A 15,380-nucleotide genomic window follows, 5' to 3' on the forward strand; every position below is an offset into this window, starting at 1 on the left:
TGATGCTCAAATGCCTTTATTAGCCACAAATAAAGTAACATGTATGAAAATCATAATGTACTATAAGCAAGGTTGTTGTTTAATAAAAATTAAAGTACATTTTTAAAAAAGTAACTCATTTTTATTTATAATTAATATTTTTTATCATAGCAATTTTCATAGTTAACCCTTGTTAGATTTCTCTGTGTAGTTTACATTATTATACTATATGCGATGATACACAATTTTTTGATAAAAAAAATCTGAATTACAGCATTTCAATACTTTACATTAAACTTTTACCAATAGAAACACAATGAGTGTCATATATTTTTTTATTACCGATAATCAATTTGGCGCGTTAAGTTTATAAGTTGATTTTTATTAAAAACGGAACTTTTATTTTACTAAGATTTGTAATTTGGTTTAATTAGTATATTTAAAAAATACCGCTTTATATAAGATGAATCACATGGCAGTGTGTACATTGGCAGAAATTGTTCAAATGATTGTAACAAGGTTTATAGAGTTCTGAATTCAATCAAGATGCACGCCTTTGAAATTAGAGATTCTTGAATTTAATAAACTTTAACAATTCCATAGATCATCAAAATTTTCTATTGCATTTATATGCAGACTGTTTACATCAGTGCTAATTATAAAAGCTAAAAGCTTTTTTACCAATTATAAACGCTGGGATTTCAAACATTAACTATTAGGAATATTCCCTGCATATCAACATAAGGTAAAAGTTTCTAACGTCATATTCGAGTATTGAGTTTTTCTTAGAGATAATTCTGAAGCCTAAGCAAAAATGAAGATTCTCAAACACACTTTTCCAAATTTTCATAGAATATTTTTCGGAAAAACTTAGTGATTGTCTTCTCTTCATTTTTTTTAGACTTTCACCTAGTTTTTTTGGATGAATTTGAAGTAGAATTCTAAGAAGACGTAATTAAAATGATTTTCTTCTTTAGAGACTCGAGAACCTTTCAATACTTCAAGTAAAAAATTATACTTGTAAACTTTTGTACGTAAATAACGGCTTGCACTGATGATTTGAAATAGAATATTAACAACAATAATGGTTCAGAAGTAATGGAAGAAATTACCGATGTTTGAAATTATAGTAAATGCATGATTTAGATTCAATATTTGATTTACTTTTCCATACACTTAATTCAATTTTCGTATGAAGTAAAAGTAGATATTTATAAATCTCAACAATAACGATTATCATTGCATGATTAAAAAGATATATATAGTCATACATTTTTTGTACGCAATATTGTTGATCATTTACCTATAAGATAGTTCTTGTCCTTCAAGTAAAAATGAAATACCAGTACAATTGATATTAATTTTTCAATTACATATTATTTTCTCCGGATAATCAGACTCAACTGTTCTCTTGGCAGCGAGCAGTAGTAGTACTCATATCTTCAGTTAAAAGACTAGCTAATCCAATTAATATGTATAAATATATATAATTTATATTTCCGTTATTCAGTCAGGTGATGCACACCGTCATATAAGGCCATGTCACGACTTAACGCTGGCTGTGTTATTTTGTTTATTTTTTTTATAAATAGCACATATTAATGTAAATTTTTTTGGTCAAACTATTTTTGTTACATTTATTTTATAACATCTATCTGTTTTCAGTAATTCTTCCACCAATTTTAATTGATATAATTAATTAAAACAAATTAATTATCGTCCTGTCATTGAAATAATTTTAAGACCAAAGATTAGAACAAAAAACAATGTTATTGAAAATAGAATATCGCATAATTTTGAGAGCACTTGAAAGTTTGATTCAACGAAGCCAATTTTAGATGTTTTGTGTGCGTCGAAAACAGACCAATAATATAATATTTCTGTACTATGCGTAGAAATTTTCTAGAAAATATCTGTGAGCTTGAGCAAAAGTATGGATAATCATTTGCTTATACTTTTAACAGACAATTCCAAGTTATCATGCAAAAAAGAAGCATTCTAACATTCAAAAGCACCGATATGTATGAAGAACCTGAATTTTTCTTCTAGTTTTTACACAGTATCGTCTAAACATTTATCTTCATAACAGATTTTCCGTTTTTCAAATCGTCTTTATTTACAGAAACGGATGGATTTTATATTTTTATTAGGCATTTAAAAAAGTAACAAAAGTATAGAAAATCACAATCATACCCTCTATTTACATTATTCAACCATTGTCATTCGTTGCTGCAGCAATAATTATTACAAAAACATATTACGATGCCAAGTTTGTTTAGTAATTTAACGGTAGCTACTACTATCAATCATTTAAAAGATACCATGTTCGTAAAAACTGTCTATTGAACATTTAAGTGCAATCAAGATCAACCGTGACATAACTAACAAATTTTTACCATTTTCGGTAGATTTATTATTTTTAATACTAAATATCTAATTTGATATTTTACAAAACAACCACGGAGCGTAGATCCGTAGATCATTTTATTGAAAATATTTTCTTAACTTCCTTAAGATTTTCTTAATCATCGGTGCTAATTATACACAGTGGTTGCTTATTTTCGATTTTTGTTCAATTACGCCAATTATTGAGATTTGAGTTTGAATATATTTGAATGCAGTTTCTATATAGATTTTTTGCATTTAGTATAATTTGTTTAACAACTATAACATTTCAAGGACAAAGTATATTAAATGCAATATGTATGAAATATTTAACGTTTAACTGTACACGATAACGATCATGGTTTTCATATCACATTAAGACTATCACTTGTTTTTGACTTAAAAAATAATTTTTTAGATTTCTATAAGATAGCTAACTGTAAATAATCATCCTAGCTCATAAATTGACCTATGAAAAGTCATTTTAAATGATTATTTGGTATGTGCTAAATTCATTACAATTTTACGAGCCGCTTTGAAACAGTGCGATGAATTAAAATTCATGTTTTCCACAAGCCTTTAAATCTAATTTAAGTTCTGTATATGTTGCAACCGACTGAACTATTTACAATTTTATAAGGTAGAAAAGAGGACAATTAAGAATCCACTTTTCTCAAAGTAAGCTATAGCTAATACTCAAAAGGGAAATCTTATACTAAACTTCAGCGCCAAGATCCCGCACACCTTGCTCAGCAATGGGCACGTATTTTTCGTCTATTTTAACAAGCAAAATGACCTTGTCAACGTGCGAGCGCCTGTTAGGATCCCTATGATTTGGTGACCAACGATGAACTACGCAACCCTCCATACCACGTTCGGGTACCCAATTAAGCCACCCCGAACGGCCACCCATTTGGCGCATTTTTTCGTCGGGCCAAATGACATCAATACGACGGCCCAGATTAATTGCATCGTACACATGATTCGGATCCATGATCTGTAATCAAATTATTAATCAGTAATCAAAGTTTCTAGTACCAATTAAGTGCGAACGTACTCGAACCCGTTGGAAGACTTCCTCCTTTTCGACTTTGGTCGTAAAACTTGTCTCACTGCTTTTGGCATCTACTTTTACGTCTGTATTACTCAATAGACCAGCTAAACTAGCTAATGTTGAGCTCGTTGGTTTTCCCATTGAAGCTAAAGAACCTCGACAACCACCAACTGAACTAGTATTACCTCTACTGAGGGAACTGCGACCTGTCGTGGAACCCCCAATTTGGCAACCAGATTCCATTGATTGCGATCCAGAGGCATTGTGCCCTGGTTGTCCGTAACCTGCACAGTTACGAATTGGATTTTTATTATACAATTCGTTTAATTAAAAATAAATAAATTTTTTTAAATTTACCTGTATGTGCATTGTATGTAGTCATTGCATATACGCCGTCATTTCCAAAACCCCCATCATCGTGCGAGCCAGTTCCCCCAGATGAACAACCTTGCCCGCATCTCCGTCGAACTCTACAATAGAAAATTGCTTATTAATGATTAGTTTGCATAAAGTTTAAAAAATTGGCATGTAACTAACCTTCTCCATAATTTAAAAAGATTGTTCCTAATCGAGCTAAAACTCAATGGACCGCCAATCACTGAACACAATTGTTCATTTGTTTCGGCGTAACTAGTCGTCAGAGGAGAAACGTATATTGGATATCCAATAGGTTGGTCACAAGAACTATTAATGATATTTCGCAATGCTTGTTTGGCATTCTGTATTGAGCCTCTTTCTGGATTGCGATTCCTAAGATAAATCTGCAAAAACATTGCATTTATAACACGATACAAATGTAAAACTATTGTCTCAGAAAAATTTACGTACCAACTCTTGTTGTTGACCAGCCCATAAACCGCGAACGCACTCACGGTTCATTTTAATTACCCGGAAACTAAGAAAACGTTTGTTCAGCATGATGACTTTATATTCATCGATACCGTCGTCCATCACATGCCGGAGGGCCAACAAACTAGGAGCTCCACTTAAAATAGCCTTTCGCCAAAGTGGATCGGCTTCATGGCTTATGACAAGATTACGATCATGACTTACTATTGCTTCATGCAAAGCTGAAGCCTCGTCGTACGTATCAGGACTCATAAAGTGGTCCTGATGTAATTTCAAAGCCATACGAACTCCCTTTGCAACGACAGTATTTAACAGGTCGATGTCATGCAGAACCCATTCGTCTCGAGCAGATGTAATTCTAAAATCACCTATCATTTTTCGCAGTTTAGAATTATTTGTTTTTTCTACGGGTAAAACTACATTGATTAATGTAATTACCTTTGAATAATGCATGCAAACCATAAAGAAAGAATTCAACGCTTGATACGGTATTGTGAGAGGCAGCGCCAAGTACACGACGACCAAGCAAGCTCAAAGAGAGGCAGAGTGACACCAGACTCGAATCTCGAGATTTTTCAAGAACCTAAAAAACAATAATGATAAAACATACTGAATATTACGTTCAATTAAGACGTGATTTCAACGTACTTTGTCTTGTTCATTAGCACAAAACTGAATCCAGTCAAGATAAATGTTACAAAAACTACTTCTTGTAATACCACTTGCTCTGTAATCAAAATCTTCATCTATGTTCATGTTGAATACGGGGTCAAGATCCACGAATGACTTCTCAAGGGTTGGCTTGAGTGGGTCAACAATTTCTGGGTCAGCTAGCCACTGTTTGAGTTTCGGAGATTTGATAGCATAAAATATGATACTCTTGACGTAATAAGAAACAAGAACTTTTCTAAAATCGAAAACTTGCAGCATCGATCCAGCTGAATTATCAGAAATGGAATATCCTTCTAAAACGTACTTCGAAGATGCAACTTCCCATGCAAGCCATCGTTGACTGTAATTGAAATAATTGATAAAATAATAATAATTAAATAAATATAATTTCAAAGTAATAAAGAGGTACTTACCTAAAAGCAGCATTGACACTCAATACATGAGAAAAATGACCCATCTCGCAACAACAGCAGTTATCATTATCTTCTATACCTTCCGATATGGCCTCGACCTCTCTCTGCTGGCAGTAAGTTCCTCGGAATTCTAGCCCCCTTAATTGATAGGTTGCTAAACCATTACCGAGCTGGACAATATGTACTAGGCAGTTGAGATAATCGGAAGCCAGTAGGAAGCAGTCACCCTGTTCTACGCTACCCCAACGACCGAGTGCTAAATCGCCGTAAAGGCTGTGCTGTAACGATCGGGTCAACTGTTCATAAAATATTGAATTAAGATTATTGTCATCCGCTCCGAGATTTCGCTCCAGATGCTGGGCCATTCTTGTATTTGAGTGATCAACCCTGCAAACAATGCAAATTACATTGAAAGACAATCGACGGAGAATTTTAATAGTTATTTTATATCCTTACCGCCTCGTTTTGTAATCTCTTTCCCAAAATTTTACAGGTCGCACGTAGCTGCTAATAAAAATAGCGCTACCAAGGACCGGATTCAAAGGAGTACTTAACAGAGCTGATATGCCAGCTTGTAAAAACAACATAGCCGAATGTGGTACTGAAAAAGGTTGAGCAAACGCATGGAAGGCACTTCCCCAGGTAATCTGCCAAGGTGCAATGTAGGTGACAATGAATCGTATTTTCAGCAGTAATTCGTACATCTTGGAAAAAATTATAGCTGTGATGAAGTAGTCGATAAGAAACGTTTCGCTGTATTCTTCTTGCAAATCGTAGCGAAAAAGTAGTGCGGAAAATACCAGCACTAAGTAACGCGACGACGAATCTGAATAAGAGGAACGCAAAGCCTTCAAGCCGCAGATGACAATTATTAAAGCACCCAGGCTTGGTCCAAATTTTGTGGAAATTTTTGTTGACGACTCTGTTAAAGCTCCCAAAAACACAACTGGATAGAGAATGTTGCGTTCGAAGAAATTTAAGTAAACGTATATCTTTTCAAACCACATGATTTTCACTGGTTCACGCACTGAAACAAATATTTATTTGGATGAATTGCAAAAGAATTATTATCATTTGATGACTTATAACTATAATCAGGGACCTCGACATTTGTTGTAATTATTTTTGTTGACATGGAGCCGGCGACACAGTTACTGCATTATCTTATTCAACGTCCATTGCCAAACATGAATTTTTTACTATTTATTCTGACGCAATTTTGCAAACTATTATTGCTTATGAAGTTCAAGAAAATACTTAGAGTGACCGGACTATTTAATTTTACGTCTTCTGTAAGAAAAACGTAGTCCCGCTCGACAAGTGTAAGAAATATTTTTTCGATAATAAAATGACGTATTCTATTGAATGAATATATTTCGATGAATAAAATATCTGATAGGCATCTCAACCCCAAGGTATAAATATCAGCATCGGTGGTTCAATGGTAGAATGCTCGCCTGCCACGCGGGCGATCCGGGTTCGATTCCCGGCCGATGCACACTTTATTTTGTCAAGCTCAATGATTGCTGACAGTTAATTTTGTCAGATCTCTCACTAATTTCATGGACTGAGTTTCAACTATGTAAATTTATGTATTGTTAAGGTGAAAAAAGTATTTGAGCGAACGTCGAACTTATCATAAATCAAGGAGTGCAAATTGTGCTCTATCTAACAAATATAATAAAAAAATACTAAAATTTACATTAAATATTTTTCGTAAAAGCTATCTAGATACTTCTGTTTTTTAGACGTTCATTTAATATTGCTGATGAATGGTTTTTTAAAGCCTCGTTATCCCAAATTAATAATTAATACAAATAACATATGGCTTTTACGTACCTTCAAATTGTGAGAATTCATGATTTCTTAAAACAGGTTTTGACAAGCACAGCCATGGCAGTTGTTTTCTCATTTGCGGCATGATATAATGCAATAATAATCCCAAAAATCCGGTAAAAAACCACAGCACAGGATTGATTTCAGGTTGCAACGCGGTAAACACCGTGGATGCATGAATCGCAAATGATAAAATGCCTATCACCGTACAAACGATGAGATCATTTTTCAATCTAGCCTTGACCGTTGCACGTAACTTCTGCGGTAGAGGATCAAATAGTTCCGAATCCGACGATTGTTCGCCCATATTGATTTTGACATCTTTCTTTTTGGCTACAGATTTTGATTTTGATAGTTTACTTGATTCTGCAGTCGCTTCTTGTCGTGTAGATGCATTTTCTATAATTTGTGATTGTCTCTCTTCGAGATAAACGTCTGGTGGCCAGAGATTCGTTTTGATAATATCAAATATCACGCTCGGATCTGATGAAGATCTAAAGATTTTTGTTTTATTATTCAAATTTGTTCAGCAATAATGTCGCCGAGGTAAAAAATGTTATTATGAATAATACCTGCTAAGATGATATGAAACGGCCACAAGGAGTCCACAGAATATGGAAAATAGTATGTGTTGGGAAGATTTTGGTTCCATAAGAGCTCCATAAGCGAAACCATACAATGTCATCACGGTTAAAACACTTCTAAAAAGGCAATATATGGAGGAAACGAGACTTGTTGTGGCATTGCCACCAAAAATGTGTATATCGATATGCTCACAAAGATACATAACAAATGTATTTATTTGTGGAAAGAGCCCAAATGAAAATATAAGTGGGAAACATAGCAAAAAAACAAGCATTACGTCACGTGATTGCAACAAGACATCATAATTAAGCATCTGCATTCCGTAGACTCTAAAATCTGAGCCTTCAAAATTTTTTATGGATGATTCGAGAATCAGAACTATACTTGTACATATTATATAGTATACAGGCCTGCAGAAAAAGCAATTACGTTATTCGAGTTTAAATTAACATTATCATGAAAAATTTAGATGAAGCTTTCTTACCTTGAAAACACAACGATTCTGTTAAAGCCATGGGTAGGCGATGCTGCATCAGGCTGAACACTTTTCAACAAGGAATATTGACAACCCGCCGTAACGAAGCAAAATATGAAGGCAAAAATATCTTTGTAAAAGCCTCTTTGCAGAATAACCAGCGCCAATCCAGCCACCATAACAGCAAGAAGTGTGGCTATGATGGACTCAAAAATAGTGAGGTTGCGATCAAGCAATGCCACAAGTGAAAGTCGATCGAAATGAACCCTTATCTCAGGGAGTTTCCAAACTTTCCATTTATAATAATGACGAGCTGGTTTGGGTTTTGGCTGAGTACCCTCTTCAAAACCTATAAACTCCGTGACAAAACGATTCCACGACAGATTTTCCGACGTTGTGTTAGGCTGCTGATTGTTCGCTGGCTGCAACTAAAAACCAAAAAATTCATCATTTTTTTCAACATCCATAAAACGAATTGGTAAGCCTAGAAAACCTTATTACGTACAAGACTTCCAACTGTATCAACGTTAGTACTGCTGCTACCTGGATGAGCTGCATCTAAATTACCCAATATGTTTTGCAACCTACGATTACGATCCGTTAAAGAATCCGTTATAGTGCGGTAAGGCGAACCTCTTCCATTTGGTGCATTAAGAAGCATTGATTGATTCGCAGAACCCGGTAATTTGGAAGCTGTTGTACTACTAACAGCGTTACTATGACTGCTTCCTGAATTGTTCGAAGTTATGTTCGTTACACTGTGAATAGGTGAGGTCAAAGCAGGAGGTGACTCCGTTGACGGCGTATCGATTATTACAGTAAGACCAGCCGAATTCAACGACAAACTGCTATAACTGTTTTTGGATAGATCAGGAATCTCAGATAGCTCGTAATTACCATCATAATAAGCATTCCGGTTGAGATTCTGGTTGAGATTTAACATTCGATTTACGAGCTGATCGTTTTGCTCAGAAGTCAAAACTCGTGCTCCAACGGGTAATTCACAAGTGGTCAGTGAGGCAGGACCACAAGCAGCAGATTGTGAGTTATCATCGATTGTATAGGCGAGCCATTGCCCTCTTTCATTGCAAAAATAACGTATAGCTGATTCTTCTGATGTATCGGGTGGTATAGGCGGCCAATGATGATGAAAAAAGTGTGATAAAGTAATGTATTCTTCTTCCTAAAATTATCAAATATGCTAGTTAGTATTTTAATCACCTGAATAATAGGAAACTCTAAAGCTGTTTAAAGAAATCAAAGGAACCCTAAAATCAAAAGAATTTTGAAAAAATGTATATGATTTTGAAGAAATTTTCTTTTCCTTTCCAACACTTACTGAAATATCAAACCTTTTCGATTCTTCACTGAGATAAAGTTACATTACAGAAAAAATTGGAAAAATTACTGAATTGGGAGAAAACGCGAGAATAATTTTATACACAAAGTATGTGAAAAACAAATTTCTCAGGGAAAACTGAATATGTTAGAATTTCGAAAAAACTAGAAAAAAGCCTTCAAATCTATTTAAAATAATTTTTTTCAATTTTAAGCTAGCTCTAAAAGACCTTACCTGTTGTTGAGGCGCTTGTGATGGTTGCGTTTGCTGTTGACCACTTCGAGGTCGGTTACGTCTGGCTCTATTTGCTCTATGTAAACGTTTATATCTTTGAGATCGAGATCCTCGAACTTCGTTTAAATGTGCTGCCTTTAAATCCTCTCTAGCTTGTATTTGTTGCTGCTGTAAACGAATTTGTGAATGTTGAAACTGATGTTGATTTTGATTTTGATGCTGCTCTTGCTGTTGCTGTTGCTGTTGCTGTTGTTGTTGTTGTTGTTGTTGTTGTTGTTGTTGCTGCTGCTGCTGCTGTTGCTGCTGCTGCTGCTGCTGTTGCTGCTGCTGCTGCGTATGATGGTGATGATGATGATGGTGGTGATGATGGTGATGAGGCTCAGGCAAAGCTACAGCACCAGATATCCTCTGTGTGTAATTAGAATGGCTCATTATAGCTGCTAAAAGTGGTACTGCCGCTGGTGATGGTTGCAGTAATCCGTCGATATCTTGATTTGATCCAGACGTCAACGGTCGGTAAACCATTACGCTTGTACTGCCCGATCGATTCTCACTGCGATTTACAATAAACATGTAAAAATATTAAAGAACTAATAAAATGATATTTTAAATTCAATACGCACTGGTTTCTGTTTGTTGAACCTAAAGGAACAAGCGAAGTTGACATATTAGGAGTATTAGAAATATTCTGAGCATTTGAAGCATTAGCTGCATGAAGAGAAGTAAGCCATCGATTCCTACGGTCGCGGTTTTGAGCTCGACCTCTTCTTTTGGTAGGTACATTTCTAATTAAATCTTCTGAATTTTGCTTCTTGGATTCCGTAATACTACAAGTCTCATCAACAGGACTAACAGGAACGTTTAATTTGGATTTATTTTGTTTCGGTATCGCACCCTGTTGACGCTTACTGTCGACATCTGTAGTTTGGGATGAATGCTCTTGTTGAGGTAACAGCTTGCGCTTCACTTCATTTTCTATACTAAGGGTCGTTGTGCTCGATGAACCTGAATCTGGATCTTTACTTGGTAAATCTGAAAAAATACAAATACAATGAAGTATAAGTAACTCCAGATTGAAAAATCCTTTCAAGAAGTTTAAACTTGAAAGAGAATCCCTCGAAAAAATTCATGTCTACCATACATTTTTGGTACAAATTAAGGAAAATAAAGCTAAACTTATGATGCCAGGGAGCGTACAAATAAACTTACAATCAGTACTAGCGGTTTGTATACTATCTGACGCATCGGTGTCGTCAGATTTCTGTGAAGTCCACATAACTGAGCAAGGCATTAACGAACGTTTTTTTTTTAAGTATTAGTATTTATTATTCATTGTATACTTGTTTAGTTATGTTAATATGATATAAAAATAATAACTTACTTTTGTTAGTCCATGGTTCACCTTCTCCATTTTCAAATAACCAATCGATACCAACAATACTGCCTGAATTTGCTGTTTGATCATCAGCTTGAGAAGACGTTTGCTGCTGTTGTTGATGTTTCGATCTGTCTCTACGTTTTTCTTTGCGTCTTTCGCCATCCGATAAATCCCAACTACTCTGACTAGTATTACTAAAACGCCGATTACTATTGCTTCCCGAAGGCTTTGTCTCAGCTTCTAACAAAGCGTCTCGTGAATTGGCTGAGTCATTGTCCACGGTAGTATCTACAATATATCTGCAAAAAAATCCTCTTCTACTATAATTGTTCTTATTGTAATTAAAATGAAAAATTACCTTAAATATCTTTCCTCTTCTTCGTGTGTTAACAATGGGCTAAGAGAATCCTGAGGTTGAGAATCTTGATTGTAACGTCCAGTATTATCACTAGGAATTTGTTCGTCGCTTTGCTCAGCTATTGGATGTACAATTTCTGAGCCACAGCTGAGATATGGCAGCAATTGAAGTTTATTTCGCTTCAACGTATTTTGCGGTAAAGTCTGCAAATAAAAAAGTAATAAGTAAAGATTAAATGTATTTATTCATAATTTTAGATGTTATCTAAACGCACCTTTTTAGAATTAATCATTTCTAAACTCTGAGGGTATAAAGGAAGATTATTGTCATCTGTAGGATTTGTCATTTTACTTGGCGCCCTAATGATCTCGAGACTTTGTGGATGTACCAATGACTGATGTGGCATTTGTGATATGACCTAAGATACAGTAATGTATTGCACGTTATTTTTTATAATAACCCAATGTAAATAGATTGCTTACTTCGAGCGATTGGGGATGCGATGGAATATTATCTTTTTCAGCGTCATCCTTTTTTGTCATTATTGAAATGATTTCAAGACTCTGAGGATGATCATTGAGCATCTCCATTGGTATTGAAGTAGAATTAAGCCTTCGAACGCTTTGATTGTACTTCCAATACTCATAATCATCTGGTTGTTCCAATTCCATCGAACTTGTTTGTTTAATTTGACTCTCTGAGCCCGTTTTACCCATATTTGATTTTGGGTAACGATTACGCGCTGTAGATGCATCCTCGGATGCATATCTACAAAACTTTCGCGACGTCGATAGATTTCTTTTAACTAAAAAACAAAAACCGGTATTTTTTTATATAGATTAAAATTTCCATTAATATGCTGCTTACAATATGAAAAAACGAATTATCTTACCGTTTGTCTTGGCTCTAAAATCAGGATCGTTATCCTGTTTCGAGACCATTTCGGCTTTGTGTACATTTGTTACTCGTTTACTCGTAGCGGCGGATTTATTCAAATGCGTCGCCTCCTCTGAACTTTCGGAACTATTTTTTCGATGTATCTCAACCTTCAAATCAATCGTAGAATTTGGCTTATCTCTTGTATAATCTGATGTTATACTGTCAGCATCCGCGTTTGGTGCATTCTGCTCTATGTATGAATTACGAGATGAGCATTCTACGGGAGGAGTATCCGTTTTTCCTGGAATATTTCCCATATTTATTAATATGAGCAAGTATGAAGATGATTAAGGATACCCCAAGCCACATTGTCGATATAATAATATCATAGTGCTTATACGTTTTTAGTTTTGATTATAACGTAAATTATATCATAAAATTGTCCCCAGAATAAAACCGTTTCATCTAATTGTTATTATTAATATAATTTTAATTTATAATAATATAAATTTTTAAATTTTAGATAAAATCGCGTACATATTTTTAAACATTAATAAATTGTCAAAAAATCGAAAAAAGTGAAGTAGCTTTTTTTGAAAAAATATTCCAAAATTATTGAGAATTTTTCTCAAAAAAACGTGTAAAAATTTTTTCATAAATTTTCGATAAAATAGAAGTTACAATTTTTTAATGTGATAAATGGCTTGAGAGTAAACTTAAATTACACGTATAATTGTTAATCTTAGATTGTAATAATAACCATTTAAAACTTGAAGTTCAATACCCAAAAAGTCTTGTTCCTGTGATTGATCCCTCCTTTTAAGGCGAGAATCCCTCTTTTTCTCACTTTCCGGTTTCTGTTGACTAACATTTTGGGTTGGTTCTTCTAAATACTCGGTCGTATCATACACAGAGTGAAGCGTATTGTTAATAATTTTGATGGTTCCGAAAAGAACGATGATGGTCGAGCAGTACGCTATCCAAACGTACAAGTCTGGTGGAAAATACTAGAAACAACAAAAATTGGATTAGTCTCTGATTTAAATTGATATTTATCTATAGGGATTGAAAATTATTAGAAGACCCATAAGGGCAAGACCTATGAGTCGTTGAATAAGTACAGAATTTTGGACTATTTCCAGTAAGAGGTTCAAATGCTCATACATTAGGTTTCTACCATTTTAACAAACATAGAATATAGGAAGACAATTATTTTTACAACATTTTTTCACAATAACAAAAAATTATTTTATAAATAATAAAAGAAAACCCAAAAAATAATTTTCTTCTTCAATTTCTAATAATTAATTAAAGATTGATTTAGTAGAGTATCAATTTAGTTCAAAACTACATTTATTACATTCTGAGGAATATTCTAAATGATTCAAATAATATTTTTATTAGAAAATACTTTATCCAAAATGAGGATTATCAATTTACCTATTTCATAGATAAGTCAAGAAAAAAATTTTACTGTCTAAATGAAATATTATATAAAATTCAACAAATAATAATAAATTTTAATAAATTTGTGTATCATACCAAATAAATAGTAAATGGCAAGCACAGTAGGAATAACCATATGTACAGGTGAAACGTGTTTGAAAAGACATCTAGGCGAGGATCGTAAAACCAGCCTCCAGTAAGACTTGCCCAGACACCCTGGCGTAATATCTCCAGCGTTTGTGAACCCATTGCTTCCTACCCACAGCATGTTTCCTCCATCTCAATACAAAGCACGTAAAAGATTTAATTCTGTCTTGCCAAAATTCTACAAACTGTTTATACGTTTTTCTTCCAGTTTGTATCTGCATATAATAAAAAATAACAATCTTGTAATTATTTCTTTCAATTTTCAATTAATCAATAAAAATATGACAATGAAATATCTATATCTATAGATATTTAAAAAAAACAAACTTTGAGAAATAAATGATTGAAATTATGGAAATGAGAGAAAGGCATTTGAAGTCATAATGACCATGAGCTACAAATGTAAACAAAGTGCAACTTATCAAGGAGATGCAAGCACTCTCACTTTTTTTAACACATTTGTTTTCATCAAGTGCCAAAATTATGTACAAGTGATTAGATGGAAAGTGAAAAAGGGCGTGAAAATTATCACTCAATGATTGCAACATAGGATATCGCACACATGATTCATGCACTTCTTCATTCTACACTTCTGTTATATAGAATAAAAATCTCTTGCAATATCTTGATAGGAAATTAGTGTGCTAACCTTCTCTCGGGATAATATTAAAAACATGCATACGCGTATCACATTTGATGAAGCAGAAAGCCTCAAGTGAAATCCGAGAAGACAGTGAGGACTTACACCGTACGTATAATGCCAAAGCAATGCATCAGATCGTAGAAATAACAAATGTAATCCGTCAAGTTCGACAATGATAACGGTTACTGCACATAGTTGTCATGAGTAGTAGTCCTCGTCATCGATGGAAAATCTTTCTACACTTTCATCAAATTTTCGGTGAGTGCTTGATTTTCAAAATATCTTCTGTCTCCTCTGAGGCAAGGGTCAAATCTCGGCAAATTTTTGTTCTCAACACACACGTTTTTTTAACTCAAGGAAAAAGCAACTTATCTCCTCGCGCACATACTTGCAAAGTGCACTCTACTGCTCAGTAGCACACTGCACTGCACACCAGTCAGATTTTGCAGGCGATTCTCTTGCTGCTTGTATACATATACCTATGTATACTTATACACAGAGTCTCACGTCCTACTGTGCAACCAGCGGCAGTGAGCAGTGCTGAGCACAACAGCAATTTTGTAATATATGTATACTTATACACACGTATTTTGCGCAGATGAAACTCTCTCTTTCTTCATGAAATCATGACTTTATAATCCGTAAAATTCCGTTGACAGCTTCTAAAAATATTTATCTCGGCATACCTGTTAAATGTTCGTAAATCCT

The 15,380-nt window shown here is 34.3% G+C and overlaps 2 protein-coding genes and 1 non-coding gene across 3 annotated transcripts in view; 2 read left to right on the top strand and 1 right to left on the bottom strand.

Annotated features, from left to right (window-relative positions):
- LOC106651282 (pecanex-like protein 1) lies at positions 1–14,863 on the bottom strand. The gene is given in 24 exon segments (XM_023460331.1): positions 1–3,361; positions 3,422–3,702; positions 3,776–3,888; positions 3,956–4,179; positions 4,247–4,635; positions 4,706–4,850; positions 4,916–5,279; positions 5,353–5,739; positions 5,809–6,379; positions 7,192–7,682; positions 7,761–8,183; positions 8,258–8,676; positions 8,754–9,431; positions 9,822–10,064; positions 10,122–10,374; positions 10,445–10,853; positions 11,031–11,099; positions 11,203–11,498; positions 11,558–11,760; positions 11,832–11,975; positions 12,040–12,737; positions 13,197–13,443; positions 13,979–14,244; positions 14,775–14,863. Coding segments are annotated over 23 exon segments (7,482 nt in total). The 5' UTR covers positions 14,132–14,244; positions 14,775–14,863; the 3' UTR covers positions 1–3,079.
- Trnag-gcc lies at positions 6,780–6,850 on the top strand. The gene has a single exon. It is a non-coding gene; the product is annotated as a tRNA-Gly (tRNA).
- The window catches only part of LOC106651529 (mitogen-activated protein kinase kinase kinase 11), a 20,696-nt gene continuing 20,162 nt past the window's right edge, over positions 14,847–15,380 (top strand). The window contains exon 1 of the mRNA XM_023460369.1: positions 14,847–14,930. The gene's annotated coding sequence lies outside the window, so the exon portion shown is untranslated. The remainder of the gene's footprint in view (positions 14,931–15,380) is intronic.

Source organism: Trichogramma pretiosum, unplaced genomic scaffold (assembly GCF_000599845.2).
Source record: "Trichogramma pretiosum strain Unisexual culture from Peru unplaced genomic scaffold, Tpre_2.0 scaffold59, whole genome shotgun sequence".
NCBI classification, from domain to species: Eukaryota; Metazoa; Arthropoda; class Insecta; order Hymenoptera; family Trichogrammatidae; genus Trichogramma; species Trichogramma pretiosum.